This window comes from Pipistrellus hanaki, assembly GCF_964339955.1.
Source record: "Pipistrellus hanaki genome assembly, chromosome: 1".
In the NCBI taxonomy this organism is placed as follows: Eukaryota; Metazoa; Chordata; class Mammalia; order Chiroptera; family Vespertilionidae; genus Pipistrellus; species Pipistrellus hanaki.
Genome location: NC_140503.1, coordinates 6,180,350 through 6,202,995, shown reverse-complemented (window position 1 = coordinate 6,202,995; position 22,646 = coordinate 6,180,350). Strand labels below are relative to the sequence as shown.

Here is a 22,646-nt window from a genome sequence, read left to right as displayed (position 1 = left end):
ACTGCGGGCAGGCCCCTGGGTGGAACAGGAGCTCTCAGATGCAGGGCAGCCTGAACCCCACCAAGAAGCCCTACAGGCTGAGTCTTTCTCCTGGTGCAGACGACAGTGCCTACTGCCGGCTTCTTGCTGGATTGGGATCCACTGCCAATCCCGAGTCCAGAAGGAAAAACAAGCTCGTCTGCCTGGAGAAAAGTGTCTGCCTCTTCCTTGGAGCGCAGCACGGAACATATGCTTGTTTCCAAATGGCAGTGAACCCGCCTAGGTTTTCAAAAAGTGCAGTGACACAGTCTTGCCAACAATGGGGAGGAGACGGGAGGGAAAGTGAGAGCTGAGTTGCTAAAAGATGATGATTGAGCTTTTTGTGGTTAAAAAAAAAAAAAGTACTTCTGAGTCTGTTATTCTTCCTCAAACCTCTAAAGGGACTGAGAACGTCCATGACTTTTAAGAACTAACATTTTCCAGTTAGAAAACAAGCTAGAGTTTATATATTTTCCCGACTTCCACTTACCGTATAACAACTAAGCCTTTACTACATTTCTTTGTAAAAAAAAAAAAAAAAAAAAAAATCAAAACTAAAAGGTTTTTCAATTGTTAAAGACGCTTCCACATACCCAATGGGAAAGATGAAGCGGGAATCTGTTTGGTGAGGCGGCCTCGGACAAGACGAGGCTCGGAAACCAGGCTTCCAGCTGCCTCGTCGGCCTGTTCCCGGCAGCGGGAGGTGGTCAGCAGAGGAGCTAAGCATCCCAGGGACTCGGTCTCACCCCAGCTCTACCACTTCCAGTGGAGGGGCCCTGGGCATGCCCCCACGCCACGGGGTCACACACACTCACGCCCTCAGGAACACAAGGCTGTCGAGGGCACATGCAGCAGGTACACAAAGCATTCCACAAGGCGAGGCAGACGGCAAACTACAAAAGGGAGCTATTGTAGCTTGAAAAAAATTGAACCGGAATGACTGAATTCATCCTTGGTTACACTAAAAGCTGAAGCCGAGGGAGGTAGGCTCTGAGCAGCAGAAACCTTGAGAGGTGGGTGACTTGCGAGTTTTTGTTGCGAGGCCATGAGAACATAATGCTGGGGGCTGGCCTGTGTGTCTCGCTAAGGAGATGTGGATAAAGGCTGGAAACCGTTTATCGGAAACGGTCTTGAACAGGCACCGCAGCCTCGCCGGCGGTGAGCGGCCTTGCGTGCCGGAGCTGTGCCTCCCGTACCTTTCATAAACGGAGCAGGTTGTTTATCGGGCCTCTCCTGTCGACGCTCCGTGAAGCACACAGTTAGTTGCTATGTAACCTTTAACCTTGAGACTATCTCGCCTGTTTACATGTTTAAGAAAATTCTATTATTCACTGGGTGCTGCTTATAGGAAATTGAGCTTTAAAATATGTAATCCACTAACACAGACTGTATTGATCTTGTTATAATGAAATCAACCAGTATAAGAACTGTTGATCCTCTTGGAGGTAGGAAAAAATCACTTCGTTTCCTCCTTCAATCAATAAGGACACAAATAAACTATAAATCGCCAGCAAAAACATGTTTAAAACAGAATGCAGAAACTCGATCTGTTCTCTTGACACTGTTATTACTGCTAATGCTTCCATCGCTAATATTGCTTTGAGAAGGCGGCTGGTAACGCTGGCCAGCTAACTCCTTGGAGTTGTCCCTCTTCCTTTCTCAGGTGCAAAGAGTGAGATCCCCAGAGGCAAGCACCACATGCGGCTGGGCCAATACTCCCTGTCCACCCTACGCCTGCCCTGGGCCACCCTACCAGCAAACAGGGCTCCAAGTTTGGGAGGGTGAGGGTCCTCCTCTTCCTCTCAGCCCAGTTCAGATGAAATCCAAGAATGGTCCGTGCCTCCTTCTCAAGGAGACGGCACGTTATCTCCGGCCCGCCTGGGGCTCGCACCTGTCCTGCCACAACCCTATGTGGCAGAAGTCCTTAACCCACTTCCCAGCTCGGAGTTGGAAGCTCAGGGAGGTGCAGCTTCATCCAGGGCCACGGGAGTCGGCCGTGCTGGATGGAGGCCGGACCTGCCAAAGGGGCCCAGCTCTCTGCACCCCGCCGTGCCTGCCTGCGAGCTGTTCGTGACCCTACCTTCTGCTTAGCTCTTTGTGCACATCCGGAGACTCGGGACCACATAGGGAAGACGATGACAAGGGAAAGCTGATGTTGTCAGCTCCTGGAGATTGAGCCTGTGCTCCCAGCCAGGCGGCATATGACTCATTTCGCTAAAATCAATATCCTTACACTCATCCTCTGGGAAGTATTCAGCCAGCTGTAAATTTAACCATCCTGACTCAAAGCTAACGAGAAAAGGAGATTACTAACTTTCAAATCAGACTCTCGGAATCAAAAAACAGGGGCCATCTTGGTACGCGGGGCAGACTGGGAAGGGTGTGGGCGAGAGTCCCATGGGCCTGAATCTTCCCTCTGGATCAGCCAGCAACCATCTCAGACCCCCGGGCTCCTCCTTGTAAAATCGGGATGATAAAACTTGCCTCACGAGGCTGCTGTGAGAGTAATGCAGGGAAGAGCAAGCCCCGGGCAGCTGAGAGGCCCCACAGGCAGTGGCAGCGGCAGCGACAACCCCAGTAACAGAAGAGAGAGTGATTGTGGCCGTGATTTCGCTCTATCAAGTTGAGCCACTGGTCTTAATTATCTGAACAAGACCGAATTTCCCAAGTATCTTTTAAAGAAGACTTTTCAACTTGCAAACAAGGTATGTCCCAAAGGTTTTCCCCAAGTTGATTTCCTGGGACTCAGAAATCCCCCCTGGCGAGCAAATACGCCATGACCACGTCCAGGATTCAGGATTCATCAATAGAGGTCATCTTACCTACGAGGGCTGCCAAACAGCACCCAGTCGCCATCACACACAGAGAGACAAACATCTCCACTGTGCAATTGTGGTGATGTGGTAGCGAATGAGACAGGGCTGTGGACGGAAAGCCAGCCTCCCTGACCCAGAAGTTGGCATGCGCAGAGCTAGAAGCTAACAAGACGGGGCTGGTGAGATGTGGTGAGACCTCTGGGCACTCTCCAAGTGTGAGGTGCGGGCGGCAGGTGTTGCACTGGAGTTTAATTACATCTGACTTAGTACCCGTAACCAAAAGCCTCTCGCTGTTTGGAGAGAGTGAAAAACAAGGGTCAGGGAGTGAATGTGTGAGGGAAAGGGGCTGGGGCTGAGGAGCGTGCAGCCTTGGAGAACAGACACGTGTACGAGAGGCTGGGGGGGGCTTCAGTGAAGCGATGAGCTTAGAAGTGGGGTCCCAGATGCAGGGGGTGGAGGGAAGGCAGAAGCCCCTAAGGACGCCTCCCCGAACCCTTCTGAGATGTGCTGAGGGACACGCCATCATGGTGCTCCAAAGCCTGAGAATGGAGGAGCCCAGGCCCCTCCTCACAGCCTGGGGCGGCCGCCTCCGAAGGCTCCGATGAGGTGCCCTTTCCGCAGCCCCTTCCCCGAAGCCCCGGGAGGCCTGGTGCTCTTTGCCAGGCTCCAGCTTGGACGCGGCTCATCCTTCCTGCGCCAAGTGGTCCACAACCGCCAGGGCTAACATTTCTCCTGCTGCAGCGGCGGCTGCCACTCACTCAATCAGAGGGATCAGCCACGATCCCTCTGGACACGCCTTCCCCCCAGAAGCCCCGAGGTCCCCTCTGCAGGTGGCGAGCCAGCTGCCCGGGTGGGCACCAAGGGGGCTCCCCAAATCGGCGTGAGCAAACAGTTTGTCCAGAGCAGGAGCACAGATGTGGCGAGGGCACACGGCTCCCCAGGATCAGCAGGCAAGGCCTCCACAGTCACACAGCTGGAGCAGGAGCCCCACTGTGCCCGCTGGGGGCATGGCCCCGAGCACCTCACCAAACACTCTACCCCTCAGAGTCTGGGTCAGTGAGACGGGGGCAAAAACACTCCCCTCCCAGGCGCAGAGACAAAATGCGGAAAAAGCAAAGGGTCTGACATCCATTTACCCACGTCGGCGGGCCTGGCCCAGGTGAGCACTCAGCCATCTGCCCTCCCGTGTCCTTGTAGCGTTTCTGTGGTGAGGCCCCATCATGATGCAAGAGCTAGGGTAGGGGGGGCACTGGAAGACACTTCTAGAAAACCAAGAGAAATGGTCATTTATGGGTCCAGACCAGTGGGCCACTCGTTTCCATGCGCCATGACAGCCCTCCCCTCACCAAAAGACAGGGCCCCCCAGGGGAGCAGGGGCCTGCCAAGGGCTGAGGACAGCAACGTTGCTCGCGGTGGGGTCCAGTGCAGAGGAAACCCCCACCCCCATGCGAAGGGCACATGCCGTCCCATCACGAGAAGGAAGCTGCTATCCCACCACAGGGTCATGCAGTCATGGAAAAGCAAGAGAGACGCCAGCACTTCCTCCCAGCCTGCCCCGTCCACACATGGAACCGGCAGGAACAAGTCACTGTCTGCTACCGCCCGAAAGGCCTCATGGGGCAGTGACGGAGGGAGGGAAGGGGCACCCTTTGCCTTGTGCCCACCATGCGCTGGGCATTCTGCAGAAAGCCGTGCACGCCTCACCTCAGCTCTCCCTCAACAGCCCACCAGCCAGGCTGTCAGCCCCTGCCCCAGATGCAGAAACAAGCCGAGGACACTCAGCCGCATCTGCACCCCACCCGTGCTCTGGCACACGTGTGCCACAGCGCTGGGAAGGGTGGCACAGGAAGAGCAGGGGCCTGCCTAGCCAGGGCATGGGTTCCGGGGAGAGAACTGTCTCCTTCACCTCAGAGGCCACTACAGCCAGGCTGGGGCGACTCGGGGGCTGGTCTGTGCTAGAGGAAGCCACGCGGCTTGGTCCTGAGCGAGCCTGGCAGGGGCTGGGAGGAGACGGGCTGATGGGGCGTGCAGGACGCTGACTCATAAAGCAGGCGACGTGCGGGTCCCGGTGGAACTGGCCGGCGTTCCCTGAAGCCGCCTCAGCCTAATGCACCAGAGGACGTTTTGTTAGGAAGATTACAGACTGAAACGAGAGCATCAAAAAGAATTAATCTGTGAGCGGATTTTATTTAAGTGTTGATTCATGGTTGCTCTATAAGCCAGTGGTCCGTCAGAACTATAAATTAACGAGATAAAATGTGGCTGGACCGCCATATTTCAGGCCGGGTATTGACGTTTTAGAATCCACAGATTTTTAACGGTATTGATTGAGGACACCAGGATAAATGGCCTTGGCGCCAAATTCCCATTAACGACAATGGGCACCGAGTGACTAATTCCCGGAGCGCCGCGGTGAGGACGCCCTGTGTTGCCTTCTCCTGGCAGGGAGTTCTAATTAGATTGAAATGAAAAAGCCAAATCACCAAGGGCGAGCAAGTGAGGCGGGAGAGCAGTCGGTGACGAGAAAGGGCGGGACATGGGACCAGGCGGAGCGTCCGAGGGGCAGCAGGCGCCTACGTGACTGCTGGAGAGAGCACAGCACAACCCAAGTCAGGGGATGGGTGCAAACAGGGCGGAGCGCCCACCCCACCCTGACGGCCCCTGGTGTTTGACTGCCCAGCAAGGGCCAGGCTCGGCACTGTCTCGTCCACCAGCCCTGGCTCCGTGGTGGATCAGAGAGACCACCAGGATAGGCCTCAGCCCCAAGAGCTCAAGCCAGGGAGACAGACATGAAAACCAACAACCCCCTCAGCCAGAGAGGCCCCGTCTACGAGCTGAAGGATTTCCTTAAGGGTGAAGTCCAAACCCCTCATCCCTCTCCCTCTACCCCCAAGGGACAAAGGACATCCAACATGCTCACCACTGTAGCCCAGCACCAGGTCTTGTACACAGTAGGTGCTCAATAAGCGCCGAATGAAGGAAAGTGGTCCTTAAACAGGTGAACCAGGTGGTTCGTGCCATTCCCAGGAGAGGAAAAGTCCCCACTACCTCCCAGACTGGATGGCAACACTCTGAGGGGCAGGGCCATGCCCGCCCTGTGCCACTGGGCACACCACAGCTACGGGGCACACAGGGCGGGGCCAGTCAGCTTCCCTCCAGCCAGAGCTCTACCGTCAAGGGCCAGTCAGCTGCCTCCCCTCCTCGGGCCCCAGACACACCCAACCAGCTGCCGCTACCAGGAAACCTGCCTGGAGTGGTCCAGCCTCAGCAGCAGCCTCCTACTGCCACCTGCTGTGGCAGCCCCTGACTTATCAGGCAGGAGGACTGTAAGTCTATAATTTCAGAACCACCCCCCGCCCCAACACACACACACACACACACACACACACACACACACACACCAGTGTCTGTTTATCTGTTTAACATCTGTTGATTGAGAAGATAGAGCTTGACAAAGGGCCACTAGGAATCCAATAATGTTATCAAATAAACTTGTATTAGATTAACCCGGCATCACCAGGCTATGAAAAGCATCACCTCATTCCACAGACGGGACGGGTGGGCGGTGGCGCCCATGGGCCTCGGTGGCCCTGCAGTGGGAGCAGGGCCTGAGGAATGTGCATCCCACCGACCTGAACTTCATGACACCCAGATTCAGACCCCAGCTCCTACACCCCACATTTCCACACACACCAGACAGTTCATGCTCCTGTGACCACTCTGTCCTTCCTGTTCTGTCTGCTGAGAACCCACTTTCTTCCCACTCAACCATAATCCCGCACCGATTCTCTGCCCCTGATTCCTGCCTCAGCTCAGGTTCCTCTTCCTCCAGGTAGTCTTCCTTGATCTTCCAGGCTAGACATTCTCATAGCTCCTGTGTCTCACTGCCTCGCTGTGGCCTGCGGTTCTCTCTGCACTGCTGTGTCTCCCAGCAGCCAGGAGCTTGTCCAGGATGGTCCTGGGTCTTGTTTAACCCTCTGTCTCCGATACTGAGCATGGCTTATTGAACACACTGGCCACAGAGGGCAAGGTCAGGTGGAAGGCTCAGAGCCTGGCAGGCCTGCATGCAACCTGGCTCTACCTCCTGCCTCCTGCCTCTGGATCAGGGTGTGAAAAATGGATTCTGGTGGCACCAGCCTCTAAGGGTGAGTGGGGCCTAAATGAGGCCACGTGTAAGTTCTGGCACACGGTGGGTACTCGGTGACAGTACCTGCTGCTGTCATCACTGACCCAATGGGCACCGTCACCAAGTGGCACCAAACCCCCTGAGCCCTGGCTCCCTCCTCAGCCCCGTGGCTCCTAGTGAGACCACAGATGGCCAGGGAGACACTTCTTTGAGAAGAGCAAGCTGTCCATGTGGCCCTGCAGAAAGGGGACGGGCTCTGCAGTTGCACAGTCAGGGCTCAAGTGCCCATGTGACACCCATCAGCAGGAGGCCCTGAGCAAACTCCTCATCCCTTTAGCCTGCTCCCTCGCCTGTGAAATGGGGAAATAATCACGGGCAGCAGCCGAGGGGCAGAGCAGCATGTCATGGGCACAGGCCCAGCTGCTGACACAACCATCAGTCACGTGACCACCCTCCCTGAGCGCATGGGGGCTCAGCCAGAGGCACTGCAAGGCTGCCCCCCTGCAGTCCAGGGCACGAGGACACTCGAGGGGGGTGCCAAACCCCACAATTAACCCTAACCTCCATTGCCGATCCTCCCTGCGCCTCCTCCAAGCTCCGGGGGAGAAGCTGGGTGTCCAACCCCAAAGTCACTACCACCACCTGTCGGGACCCAGGACAGGCACAGACCCCAGCGCCGCCACTGCGGGGCCAGGCAGGGGGCGGGGCTGCCCGAGAGCTCAAGGGACCCCCAAGGCCTTTCCTGGCTCTGGCAGTGGTGCCCAGCGGAGGAGTGACCCAGGAGCCCAGGGAGGAGAAGGCAGCACCCTGGGGGCCGGGGCAGAGGTCCGAGCCCAGCTCCGCACTCTCTGGCGTGACCTCACCTGAAAGCCACTGCAGGAGGCCGGGCGGCGGCTGGGTTGGGGGCTACCAGTGCCGGCTGCGCAGCAGGGCTGGTGACGAAGTTCCCTCGCTGACTTCTGTCTCCTTCTCGCCCTGCTTGTCAAGAGCCCCCTTCGGATTTGCCCGGCCCGGCTCCCTCTCGCCCAAATGCCTTTTCAGCGTGGGCATTAAAGCAGAACTCGTACGCAGACTCGCCCTAGAGCTGGAATCACTCCTTACAGCTTTCAACGATAATGAATTGACAGGAATTCTAAACTGATTCCGACCAAAGGACACGGTGATAAAGCTGAATCTATTTCAGGACAAATTACATGTCAGAAGTTGATTAAAAAGCCACCTCTTTATCCAGCCCACAGCTTGGGGCTGAGACAACCTTGGAGCTCTGTCCTCCAGACAGGCTGGCACAGGCCCGGCCCAACCCTCCGAGGAGAGGCCTGGTTCCAGTCCCGGGCCCTCCTCCCACGGCCCCCACACCAGCCGCAGACCCGTGGAGGAGCTGCCAGGGGAAAGCTGGCTCCAATGCCAGAGGGGGCCGTGGGTCACGACAGAGAAACGCACCTGTTTCCAGGTCTGTGAGGTGCAGAGCGCAGTCGAAGCCTCCGCTGAGGATGCGCTGGCCGCAGGGAGACCACCGGGCAGCCCGCACCGCCTCACTGTGCAGAGAGTAGGTCTGCAGGCACCTCCCCGAGTCCACCGCGTTCCACACCTGCGGGCAAGCACAGCGCAGACATCAGAAATGGGCCCGGCCTGCCCCAGCTGGTTTGGCTCTGTGGACAGAGTGTGGGCCTGCAGACGAAAGGGTCCCGAGTTCAATTCTGGTCAAGGGCATTTGCCAGGGTTTCGGGCTCAATACCCAGTAGGGAGCATGCAGTAGGCAGCAGATTAATGATTCTCCCTCATCATTGATGTTTCTATTTTCCTCTCCCTTCCTCTCTGAAATCAATCTATATATCTCTTTACTAATAAAAGGGTAATATGCTAATTAGACCAGACGTCTTCCAGACATCCATCTGGATGTCCTTCCACACAAAAGCCTTGGTGGCAGGGGCTGAGGCAGCAGTGGTTAGGGGCGACCAGGCCAGCAGGGGAGGGCAGTTAGGGGCAATCAGGCAGGTGAGCAGTTAGGAGCCAGCAGTCCTGGATTGGGAGAGGGATGTCTGACTGCCGGATCGGGCCCAAACCAGCAGTTAAACATCCCCTGATGGGTCCCAGATTGGAAAGGGGGCAGGCCGAGCTGAGGGACCTCCTATTCCCACCCACCCCCAACCCCCCACCCTTGCATACACAAATTTCATGCACCAGGCCTCTAGTATATATATATAAGGCTAATATGCTAAGTGTCCCTCCTACCTTCCAACTGGTCGCTATGATGCACACAGACCACAAGGGGGAAGACGCTCAATGTAGGAGCTGCCAAGCTGCAGTGACTTGGCAGTGGTGGTTCTTGGGTAACACACCACGAAACTAGAGGGGAGGGAGCTTGATTCCTCACAGGGCCGCGATTCCACGTTTGGCCATGGGTTATGCTGTTGCTGGCACACTGTTGGCTGAATCTAGTTTACTGCACATTTGCATTTGTGTTTCACGCTCTGTACGACAGCAACTTTGCAGAGTTCCCTCTCGCACTCCGGGACCCCTCGGGGGATGTCAGAGAGCTGGTTTCGGTCCGATCTCTGCAGGCCAGGCCGAGGGACCCCACCTGCCGGAGGGACCCCTCTCACTCCGCAGACAGTGGAGAAGGACCACAGGAGGTTGGCTCCTGGGCGTATCCAAGCCATTTCGCCCAGACCCGCCCTGCCAGCTACCTTCTAATTAATTTCCTTTCAATGTGCATGAATCCTTGCACCGGGTCACTAGTAAAAATATATTTTAGAGAGAGAAAAAGAAATGAACTAGATTCCCTTCAGTTCACCATCAAACCAGACCTGGAGGTTAAACTTCTCCTGGATAAAGGTAAAGGCTTGGGCTGGTGAGTTGAGGGGAAGCTTTCCCCAAAAACTTCTCTGGGGTTCAGGAAGCCCACAAGAAAACAATACGCCCCGCGTTCTGCTGCTCATTCCCAGTTCTGCGCAGTCTCGCCTGCGTCTCTGGCACCTCTCCTGGGTGACGGGACTCGCTCGGCCCTGCATGGGACACCAGGCCAGCCTCTCTTCACCATCCTCTTTTAAAACAAAGAGCCAAACGAGAGCCTACCACGCCTGTGCTTACACATCTGCCCTCGGGGGAGAAAGCACGGTCCCCCTCCCCACCCTGGCTTTCCGTGGGGAACTGAGGCCGTGGCAGAAAGCCCCTGTGCACTTGCTGACTTCTAAAATACGCTACAGAGCCCTCCATACAAACTGTTCGTCCCAAGAGCCAGCGCCACCATGTACACTGAGGGCCTGTGTTTCGCCCAGGAAACTCCACCCGCCGCCACGCAGCCAGGAGAAAGGGCAGGCGTGCAGCCCAGGGCCTGGCCTCACCGACCACGCAGTGGCTCCGAGGCCTGAACTCAGGAAGCAGGGAGAACTCCTGCCGCCGGCACGCAGGCCAAGGGCCAAGGGCCGTGGGCTCCTCCTCCAGGAAGCGGGGATAAGAGGAGCCCCACCCCGGGGCAGTGGGGACCCTGAGGCAGATGGCGGAGCCTCGGTGCTGGCGGCCTTGCTTCCTGGGGCTGGCAGGCACGCAGTCCTAGCAGCAGGGATCCTGGACACTCTCAACAACACCCCAGAACCCACGCACACCCACAAACCTGGCCCGAGAGAGAACCTCCCCTTTCAGGATGAGAAAATTCATCCTGACGCTTCAAAAGCATGTTTCCTGGGCTTGGAGGTCCGAGCGTAAGAAAACAAGAGGCTGAGAGTGGCCTTCCCAGAATGCTAAGAGAGCTCAGTCCTTTCTTCCCACGGGGGAGCCGGGACCGGGCCTCATCCGGAAGAATCCGGAACAGCAGCACTGACAGTCAGCAGCGCGGATAGGGGCCCTGGGAGGAACAGCCAGGGCCTGCCGAGTGGATTCATGGGAGAAGCTCAGAGTGCAGGCAACTGCTGTTTGTTTTTCAAAACTAGGTACACGTCTGACTTTAACAGAAAAATATAAAGTAAAATTAATGAACTAAGATCCAAAGGCTAAACAGTAAAAAAAAAAAAAAAAAAAAGAGTTCACAGGCCACATTGCTTATACATAGTACAATCCATCTAAGTTTTAAAAACACACAAAACGCCACCTCAGGCCCATTAGGATGGCTACTCTAAAACAAACAAATAAGCCGAAGCCGGTTTGGCTCAGTGGTAGAGCGTCGGTCTGCGGACTGAAAGGTCCCAGGTTCGATTCCGGTCAAGGGCATGTATTGTACATTGGTTGCGGGCACATTCCTGGTGGGGGGTGTGCAAGAGGCAGCTGGTCGATGTTTCTCTCTCATTGGCGTTTCTAGCTATCTCTCTCCCTTCCTCCTCTTCATGAAATATCAATAAAGTATAAAGTAAAAAATAATAATAATAAAATAAAATAAAATAAAATAAAACAAACAAACATACAAGCGTTGGTGAAGGGAAAGAATCTGGACCCTTGTGCTCTGTTGGTGGGAAGGCAAAATGGCCCAGCCTCTATGGAAAACAGCATGGCGGCACCTCAAAAAATACACCCAGTTACCGCACGCTCCAACAACCCCTCTTTTGTGCCCAGAGGAACTGCACCAGGGTCTCCCAGGGGTGCATGCACACAATGTTCACAGTCACGTTACTCACCGCGGCCAAAGGTGGACGCAGCCAAGAGTCCACCGACAGACATAACGGATAAACAGGAGGGGTCCATCCATACCGAGGAATATTACTGAGCCACAAAAAGGAAGGAGATCCTTTCATGAATGAATCCTGAGGACATTATGCTAAGTGAACTAAGCCAGTCACAAAAGACAAACAGTATATGATTCCACTTCTTCTTGTTTTTGTTGATCCTCACCCCGGATATTTTTCCATTGATTTTTAGGGAGAGTGGAAGACAGAAGGAAAGACAGAGAGAAACACTGTTGTGAGAGAAATACATCGATTGGTTGCCTCCTACACAAGCCTCAACCAGGGCCCAGGCCGGGAGGGGCCTGCAACCGAGGTACATGCCCTTAACCAGAACTGAACCCAAGACCCTTTGGGCCAAAGCCTGACACTCTATCCATTGAGCCAAACTGGCTAGGGCACATGCATGTTCTTAACACACTGAACCATACACCTAAATATGGTTAAGGTGCTAAACTTTGTTAGCTGTATTTCCACACAATGTTAAAGACACACATGAAGCAAAACTCTATCCTGTTTATTTGTGCATTTGCAGTAAGACTATAAAATATGCATGCATACGGTAGTCATTCCTGATAATGGAGAGAGATGGGCCGGGGCCGGGGCAGAGAAGCAGAGAGAGAATATGAATCTGCTCTGAAGCAAATATGCCCAAGTGTTAGAATCCATTAGACTCCTTCACTTATGCATTCATTCAGCAAACACTTCTGAGTACCTATTAGCCAGGCATTGTTCAGCGGTAAACAAGGAAGACAAAGCCCCTGCCACACGGAATTTACATTCTGGTAGGCTAGACAAGACACTGAACAAGAGGAGCCAGCGGGATCCATGTAGTATTTACGGTGGCGATAAAGCCTGGCATTCTAAGTAGCAAGCAGGAAAAGGAGGCTGGGCTGGAGCGATGGCTGGCCGGGGAGGGCATCTCGGAGGAGGTGCCTTGAGGAAGGAAGCTACACAGACCCTGGGGGAGGACCCTCCAGACGGGCATAGGGCCGCGCTGGCTGCCATGCAGGGAGGGAGCGAGGAGCCAGGAGACATGAGAAGTGTCTGTGATCACTCAGGGCGAGAGGAGGATGGCTGGGCCCGGTCGGAAACAAGGGAGAAGTGGCCTTGCTTAGAAGGTAGAACCAACCTTGACTCGGAGGTGGGGCAGGAGGGCAGGAGAAAAGTCCAGGACAGTCCTTGGTTCTGGCCCGAGCACCAGAGGAAGGGGGTGGCAGGGGTGTGTCCGATGAGAGGAGTGGCAACTCTGGGGAGGACCCGGAGCTCGGGTCTGAATGACAGAGAGGAAGCGGACAGCTGGATCATGAGTGTGAGGTCCAGGGTGGAGGCTGAGCTTTGGGGGTCCCTGTCACTGATGCCGACCCAGTCACGCACTGGAATAAATGTGACAGAGCAGGGAGGAGGCCCAGAGTGCGCAGGCAGGGGTGCGAGGAGGCTGAGGAGAAGCCACAGAAGGATGCTGAGAAGGAGAGGCCTGTGAGGCGGGAGCAGCAGCAGCAGAGGGTGATCCCTCCCGGAAGCCAGGGGAAGGGACAGCACTGGGTCCCGTGGCACTGCGATCAGAGGCAATCTGGATTTTACCACCTGAGGCCTGGGTACCCAGGTGTCTGCTACGTCACTTTCTAGACTTTTATGTTTAAAACGTTTCTTAATGTATAATGTTAGTGGAGAGGAGGAAGAGGAGGAAGAGAAGGGCAAACAGGAAGTGAGAGAGGAGGGATCGAGGAAGGAGAAGAAAGAGGAAGCTGAAAAAGGAGCGAAGGAAAAAAAGCAAGGAGATGGGAGGAGGGAGGGGAGGGACAGGAAGGGAGAACATTGGAGGGGCGGGGGGAAGAGAAGAAGGGGAGGGGGAAGAGGAGGAGGAAGGATGGATCATGGTTACAATCAAAGAGAGAAAAGAGAAAAGAGACAGCTGTGGCACCAGGACCAAAAGCCAAAACCAGACAGTCTGAGTTCCTGGTCAGGGGGCCCCCCCGGAACCCGTGATGGAAACGTGTTTAGGAAATCCATCCGTCTGCAACTGCCCGATAACTCCTCTCTGAAGTGAAAGCGCACGCTCGGCCCTCCTGGCTGCTACACACGCAACAACAGTGCCGGGATCGATGCAGACCAGGCAGCCACTCCTCCGAGCTACCCAGGGTGAAGGCGTGAAGAAGCCTTGCTAATCGTTCTCCCTAATTGAATTTAATGTTTACTGTCAGGTTTTAAAGATTAATTCCCAAACAGCACAGCAGCCTGACGTGTGCGCCTTTTTTCAATTAGGTAATTAGAGATCCCAATCTGCCTTCTCGGAATTAAGAAGCTAAGTCTTCCGTCGAATGTTCCGAGGTGACTTGACGTGTTAACTAGAGACATTCTGTGTCCAAGAGAAGTCAGATTTGGAAAGAACATGACAAGTAAAAGGCAGTGCTCGCTCGTCCCACAGTCACTGCCGGCTCCGTGTCCTGGTTACTGAGACGTGGCCCCACCAGGAGTTCTCACCAATCTCTTAAGGCCTGTTTTTAGCCAGGTCAGTCTTCCTGCCTACCTGCCTGCTTTTTGTTTTTTATTGTTAAAAAAAAATGCAATCTCCCTCTAAAATATTCAAATTATACAGAAGTGCAAATAACAAAATGCCATAAGAATCAACTATGAGATCACTATGGATTACATTGGAAGTAGGTCTGTGCTACAAAAATAAAATTAAAAAAAACAAGTAGAAATATAGCCCGGCCTGTGTGACTCCGTGATTGAGCATGGACCCATGAATGAGAAAGCCATGGTTCGATTCCTAGTCAGGACACATACCAGGGTGGTGGGCTCCAGCATGAAGGGGGCAGCTGATGGATCATTCTCTCTCATCATTGATGTTTCTAACTCTCTCTTCCTCTCCTTTCCTCTCTCTGAAATAAATAAAAACATTAAAAAAAAAAAAAAGAAAAGAAAAGAAAAGAAAGAAAGAAAAGAAAAGAAAGAAAGATAAAGAAGTAAATAAGATTCACCCATAATCCCACCACTTGGACATAATGGCTGTCAGACTTCCGGGAGCATCTCTGCCTTCCTGTACCTGCTTCGGTGACCTTCCTAGTTCAGCTCTGGCTCCTGACTGCATCTTCATCCCTCCACAGGCCTCTCTCCGGGATATCATTGTAGCGACCACTATCGGACCCACACAGCTCAGCACCAGCCTGTGCAGCCTGTGCCCAAGTCTCCACCAGGCCTTTTGTCTGCAAAAGCTCTGGAACCTTCTGGGAGTGGGAGTGTTCAAGGGCGATATCGTAGCAATATTGAGCCTTCTAATGCCTGAACAGAATATATCTCTCCTTTTATTTGGTATTCTTTAACTTCTCTAAGCAATGTGTGTAGTGTTGTTGTTTTTTAATATGTTTTTACTGATTTGAGAGAGAGAAAGGGAGAGGGAGATATAGAAACATTGATGGGAGAGAATTGATCTGCTGCCTCCTGCATGCCCCCTACTGGGAATCAAACACAACCCAGGCATGTACCCTGACCAGGAATCGAACAGTTGACCTCTTGGTTCATGGGTCCATGCTCAAACACTGAGCCACATCTGCCGGGCTATAATATTTTTGTTTCTTTCTTTGTTTTAATTTTTTAAATATGTTCTCATTGATTTCAGAGAGGAAAGGAGAGGGAGAAAGAGATAGAAACATCAATGATGAGAAAAAAATCATTGATTGGCTGCCTTTTGCATGCTCCACACTGAGGATGATGGAGCACATGCCCTGATCAGGAATCGGACCATGACCTCCTGGTTCATAGGTCAATGTACAACCACTGAGCTATACCAGCCAGTGGGCTGTAGCTTTTTTAATGAAAAAGTCTTACACACCTTTTTTATGTCAAATTCATCCCTAATTATTTCATATTTGAATAATATTGTAAATGGTGTTTTAAATTTTAGGTTCTTCGTTTCTAGTATGTAGAAATACAATAAATTTTTGTATTTTGACCTTGAATTCTGAACCTGTGCTAAACTAATTTAATTCAAGAAGTCTTTTGTAGATTCAGTGGAATTTTCTACATAAACCAGTGTTTTTGAACCTTTTTTGGGCAAAGGCACACTTGTTTCATGAAAAAAATCAAGAGGCACACCACCATTAGAAAATGTTAAAAAATTTAACTCTGTGCCTATATTGACTATATATAAAGTAATTCTCTTGAATAGGAATCAAATAAACACAAAGAAAGTATTTTATAATTACTTTATTATGAAATATTAAGTAAACAAAATAGTGAAAAATTATAAAATTCTTGTCTTGTCTGCACCTTCGGCACACCAGGCAACATCTCGTGGCACACTAGTGTGCCGCGGAACAGCGGTTGAAAAACGCTGACATAAACAGTCATGTTGTCTGCAAATAAAGACAGTTTTACCATGGACACAGGCAATAGGGTGGTGAAGATCTGGGGGAGTGAGTAGGAACTGGGAGGGGGGGGGAGGTAGAGAAAATGGGAGGTACCCATTAATACTATCAACAATAAAAAATATATTTTTAGAAAAGATGGTTTTATTTTCTTCTTTCCAATCCAGGTACCTTTTGTTTCTTTCTCTTGCCTTATTGCACTGGCTAACATCTTCAGTACAATGCTGAGTATACACAGTGAGAGTGGACGCCCTTTGCATATTCCTGATCTTTGGGGAAAACAGTCTCTTATAGTTAAATATGATGCTAGAGCTAATGTTTTCAAAAATGCCCCTTATCGGTTTGAGAACATTCTCTTCTATTTTTAGTTTCCTGAAAGTTTTTTTATTTTAAACTAGGAATGGCTGCTGGATATTATCAGAAGCTTTTCCTAAACCTCTTGAGAAGAGCATATGGTAGACTACAGTTCTTCTTTTACAGTTCATTAATGTGCTGAATTACAATGGTTGATTTTCAGATATTAAGAAAACCTTGCATTCCTGGGATAGATCCTACTTGGTTATAACATAATATAAGAATAAATAAGTAGCCGAAACCGGTTTGGCTCAGTGGTAGAGTGTCTGCCTGCGGACTGAAAGGTCCCGGGTTCGATTCCGGTCAAGGGCATGTACCTTGGTTGCGGGCACATCCCCAGTAGGGCACATCTGATCGATGATTCTCTCTCATCGATGTTTCTAACTCTCTATCCCTCTCTCTTCTATCTGTAAAAAAAATCAATAAAATATATTTTTTTTTAAAGAAAAAAGAATAAATAAGTATATCGATCAGTCAAGAAGCCTCTATTCCAGAGCCTTGTGGATGGCTGTCTTCCTGCCCTTTAGGCCTGCCTGTCTCCAAACCTCCCCCTTTTTATAAAGACACCAGTCATACTGGATTAGGGCCCCTCCTAACAACTTCATTTTAACTTGATTATCTTTACAAAGACCCTCTCTCCAAATAAAGACACATTCTGAGGCACTGGGGTTCGGACTTCAAAACTTAAGTTTTGAAAAATACATGATTCAACCCACAAGCAATTGGTACTATTTGTTCCTTAAATGTTTGATACGTTGTTAGTCAGAAGAGGCTGGTTGTCATGCAATGCACTATACATGAAAATGTATATGATCCTATTAACAAATGTCACTCCAATAAACAATTTTTTAAAAAGTCATTAGTGAGGTCATTTGGGCTTGGGGTTTTCTCTGAGGAAAGATATTTAACTATGAATTCAATTTCTTTAGTAAATATAGCGCTTTGGGGGTTATCTATTCCTTTGTAAGTGAGCTTTTTATTGTTTCGAGTTTTTAGGGGCTTATCCATGTCACCTAAGTTGTAGAAAACATTGCCATAAAGTTTGTCATAACATTACCTTATAAATCCTTTAATAACTTTGCCGAGACGGGTTTGGCTCAATGGATAGAGCGTCGGCTTGGGGACTGAAAGGACCCGGGTTCGATTCCGGTCAAGGGCATGTACCTTGGTTGCGGGCATATCCCCAGTAGGGGGTGTGCAAGAGGCAGCTGATCGATGACTCTCTCTCATAGATGTTTCTAGCTTTCTATCTCTCTCCCTTCCTCTCTGTACAAAATCAATAAAATATATTTTAAAAATAAATAAATAAATAAATAAATAAATCCTTTAATAACTTTAGATAGTACTCTCATTCCTAATATTGGTCATTTGTATCTTTCATTCCTGATGAGTGGCTAAAGGTTTACTATTTTATTGATCTCAAAGAACCAGCTTCTGGTTTCACTGATTTTTTTTTTTCCTATTTCAGTTATTTCTGCTGGTGTCTTTATCTCCTTTCTTTTGCTTACTTTGAGTTGAGTTTGCTCTTCCTTTTCTGTGTCTTAAAGCAGAAGCGGAGATCATTGATTTCAAATTTTCTTCTTTATTAATATAGGCATTTAGTGTTATGCATTACCATCTAAGAACTGCTCTAGCTATGTTCCATGATTTTTTATATGCAGTCTTCTCATTTGCGTTCAGTTAAAAATATTTTCTAATATCCCTGTCAGTTTCTTCCTTGACCCATAGGTTATTTGGGAGTGTATTGTTTAATTTCCAATTATTAGGGAATTTCCCAGATATGTTATTGATTTTTAATTTAATCCTATCATCATTAAAGAATATACTTTGAATGACTTCAGTACCTTTAAGTTTCCTGAGACTTGTTTTATGGCCTAGAAAGTAGTTCGCAAGTTGCGGCTCTCGATTATCATGTGGCTCGTGATGGTTTGCCGCTCTATTGACTAATGCGTTTGCCCACCACTGCCTTAGGGAAAAACACTTAAAAATAATTTTAATAATGTACTAATGTCTTTAACCTCAAGTCAAAACTACTGGGTAAGGGTAATGTCTTACACGGTGGTCAGCAAACTCATTAGTCAACAGAGCAGCAAGCCTCAGCTCGCAGTTTGCCGACCACTGGTAGACTATAGTACACTAGAAAAGAATGAGTATTTTGCTGTTGTTACATGAAGCATTCTATAAATGTCAATTAGTGCAAGTTGGATGACAGGCTTGTTCAAGACTTCTATGTCATTACTGATTTTCTGTCTGCATGATCTATTGATTATTGAGAAAAGGGTGTTAAAACCTCCAACTATAATTGTGAATTTGATTATTTCTCCATTCGGTTCTATCAGTTTTGCTTCATGTATTTTAAAGCCCTTTTATTGGGTATATAAATATTTATGCACCTAATGTTTATGTATCTATTGTTATTCACCTAATGTTATATTCCTTTATAAACTGTCCCTTTTATCATTACAAGATGACTCTCTTTATCCCTGCTAATATTCTCTGCTCTGAAATCTACTTTGTCTGATATTAATATGGCCACTCTAGTTTGTTTTGTTTTTTTAAGTAATATTACTTTGGTATATCTTTTCCTTCCTTTTACATTTAAGCTTTTGTGTCTCTTTATTTAAAGTAGGTTTCTTATAGACATTATATAATTGGGTCTTGCCTTGTTATCCAAATGAACACTCTTTGTCTTTTAAATGGCTGTTTAGATCATTTCATCTATTATTGATGTGTTTTGGGTTTAGATTTGCTATTTGTTCTCCGTTTTATCTCATTTGTTCTTTGTTCCCTCTTTCCTACGTATATTTTGCTATTCCTTTAATTTCCCATGGTTAGATTACCGATCACAAATCTTTGTTTTGTTTTAGGACTAGTTGCTTTAAGGTTTAAAGCGGGCGTTTGTAACTTTTCACAGTTTACTTCAAGTAACATTAGCACTTGCCTCATAAGAAGCATAACAAAAGTACACATACACCACTTCCCCATCTCAGCTGAATGACTTGTTATCATACATTTCATACCTAAAAATATTATAAATTCAACAAAACACGTATTTTTACTTTAAACAATCAATCACCATTTAAAGTGATTGTTAATAAGCACAAGTATTTACATTTACCCACACACTGATCATGTCTGGTGCTCATCACTCCTCTGTGGGGATGTAGATTTCTATCTGGTACCATTTTTCTTCTGCCTTAAGAACTTTGACATTTCCCATAGTGCAGGTCTCTTGGTGAAGAATTACATCAATTTTTTTAAACATCTGAAAATGTATTTCGCTTTTCATTTTAAAAGGTATTTTGCTGGGTATAAATTTAGGTTGACAGTAGTTTATTTTTCTTTCAGTCCTTTAAGTATCTTATCCCACTGTCTTCCGGCATTATTTCCAATAAAAGGTCTGCTGTAATTCTTTGTTCCTCTGTATGTAACATGCTCCCCCCACCCCCTTTGGCCACTATTAAGATTATTCTCTTCATCATTGGTAATAAGAAATTCCATTATGATTTACCGTGGTGCTTGAGGTTCACTGAGATTCTTGGATCTGTGGGTTTCTAATTTCCTCACATATGAAAAACATTCAACCATTATTATTTAAATATTTTCCTATTCTCCCTTCTTTGAGTATTCCAATTTCATGTATATTGGGTGGTCTTAACATTGAGCCACAGCTCACTCATGCTCTGTTCATTCTTTTCCCAAGCTTTTACTCTCTCCACTACATTTTAAATATTTTCTATAACAATGTCTTCAAATTTGCTAACCTTTCTTTCATAGTTTCTGATGTTATTAATCTCATCTAGTACACTTTTATCTAAGACATTTTTTTTTTTTTTTAATCTTTAGAGTTCGACTTACATCTTCTTTCTATAGTCCATGTCTCTCCTGGACAAATTTTTGCTTTTCTCTCCCTTTGGGCATATATGGAGCATATTTAATAACAGTCGGCTTAATATTCTTATTTACTAATAGTATCATCTGTGCTGTTTCTGGATCTGTTCCTATTGCCTGATTTTTCTTATCATCGTGGTTCAGGTTTTTCTGCCTCTTTGTATGTCTTGTAATCTATTTGGATGCCAGATACAGTGAATTTTACTTTAGTGGACGTTTTCTGTTTTTGTATGCCTATAAGTACTCTTGGGGTTTGTTCTGGGGCACAGTTTAATTACTTGAAAACAGTCTGCTCCTTGCCAAGACAGTCCAAGCTTTGATAGGAGGGACCAGAGCAGCCTTTCGTTCAGGGCTATTTTACCCACTCCTGAGGCAATCCCTTATGAATTACGAGGATTTCCCACTCTGGCTTGTGGGGATACAAATATTCCTAACCCCGTGGGCTCTAGGGATTATTCACCGCGTTCCTTTGAGGGGTCTTCCCCTGCCTCAAGGAGCTTTCTCGCCACATATGTGCTCATCAGTATTCCACTAATGTCTTTGAAGGGGCCTCCTGCGGCTCTCTGGAGCCTCTCTCTGCACAGCTCTCCCCACACCCTGGGCGAGGAGTATTTAGAAGAGGGATGGGATTAGAGTATTTGTTCTGTGGGTGTCACAGAGATGACAAGCAAGGCCAGGGGTGATCTGCAAACTGGTGTCATTTTCTGCAGGCATAAACGAGGAGCTGGGAACAGATCTGAGAAGATTAATCCACCTACACTCCTCCCCCCTGCCATCTCTGCCAGCTTCGGGAAGACTTGCAGAGAGCCTGGGAAGACTGCAGGGCTCCCAGCATACACAGTGCAGGAGTTTAAACCAATTTCACCTGAATCTGTAAGAAGTTTAAACCAATTTCACTTGAATCTGTAATCGGCTGATGTCTTTGTTGTAGGAGGCTCACATCTGTAGAAATAATGACATCTAAAGCAGTATTTTCATTTTACACCAGCCTCCTAAGTGCTTCCTAAGATGTTTTCTAAACCAAATGATGCAAGGTCCCGAAAAGTAAAGGTTGAGGAGAAACTCAATCAGAATCTGTAAGTACATGAGCATTCATTATACAGAGAATTCCAAGAAATTATTCTCTCGACTCAATAAGGTCAGAATAAAGGGAAGGAGCTTTAAATGTCAAGAGAAGATGTAAAAGGGCAAAGAGGAGTTTTCATAGAGCAAAAAGGATTACAGGCGAGACACAGCACCGAGGCTGCGGAAGACAGCGAGGAGAGCTGGCGTAGCAGGCCCACCCTCGGGCAGAGTGGGGACCTGACAGGGCCCCGGCGGGTGGTACAGCCCCGTCCCACGGCGGGCAGTGCAGGACCCCAGGAGAAGCCACAGCTCCTTCTGAAAGCTTACAGCCATGCACTGGCTGATTTGGCTCAGCGAATAGAGCATCAGCCTGAGGACTGAAGGGTCCCGGGTTCGATTCCAGCCAAGGGCACATGCCTGGGTTGCAGGCTCAGTCCCCAGTGGGGGATGTGCAGGAGGCAGCCGGTCAATGATTCTCTCTCATCATTGATGTTTCTATTTCTGTCTCCCTCTTCCTTCCTCTCTGAAATCAATAAAGAAATATATATTTTTTTAAAAAAAAAAAAAAAAGAAAGAAAGAAAGAAAGAAAGCTTCACAACCATGGACATTATTCTGAGACAAGATGCCCCCTCACTCCCACCCCCAGTAACAGTAACCACTATTGCTGGTTATTACCTGGCAGGCATGCTCTCAAGAGAGGTTGTCTGCCACGGGGCCACTGTGAAAGGTGGAGCAGGAAGTCTGGTTCAGGAGCCCAGGGGCTCAATCACTGCAATGTACCCCCTGGTCCAACCCACTGCTCCCAACCTGTTCTCAGGAGGAACTCCACACAAAGCCAGGCTGACCCTCTCCCCACCGACAGCCATCCGCTGTCTGGATGATGACCCCACACAAACACACTGAGTCATTGCCTCTAATCTGTCCAGAGCATCACAGTCCTCCCACACACTCTCTCCCTCACCTACCAGCTCTAGTTTTAAAATATGTCCCCACCCCAACCACTTCTTATCTCCTCCACTGCCACCACCCTCATCTGGGCTACCATCCCTTCTCCCTGCTCCACTGCAAAAACCTCAAAGAGGTGTCCTGGCCTCCACTCTGCCCCCCAGTCTGCTACCACAGCCAGCAGAGCGGCCCCGGAGACAGAGGTCGGCTCACCCCGCTCACTCCCTGCTGTAACCCACATGTCCCCAGCATTCCTGGAATAAATCCCGTGTCATCTCCCCTCTAGCCACGGTGGCCTCCTGGCTGCTCCTCACACACCTCGGATCCCTCCACACGGGGCCTGGGCACCTGCTTTTCCTCTGCCCAGCATGCCCCTCTCCAGATAGTCGCCGGGCTCCCCAAGTCTCC

The 22,646-nt window shown here is 49.5% G+C and overlaps 1 protein-coding gene across 4 annotated transcripts in view; it reads right to left on the bottom strand.

Annotated features, from left to right (window-relative positions):
* The window catches only part of WDR25 (WD repeat domain 25), a 147,049-nt gene that overhangs the window by 56,660 nt on the left and 67,743 nt on the right, over positions 1 to 22,646 (bottom strand). For all 4 annotated transcript variants that reach the window (XM_084888022.1, XM_084888021.1, XM_084888024.1 and 1 more), the window contains exon 5: positions 8,401 to 8,548. In XM_084888022.1, coding sequence (XP_084744148.1) covers positions 8,401 to 8,548 — 148 coding nt within the window. The remainder of the gene's footprint in view (positions 1 to 8,400; positions 8,549 to 22,646) is intronic.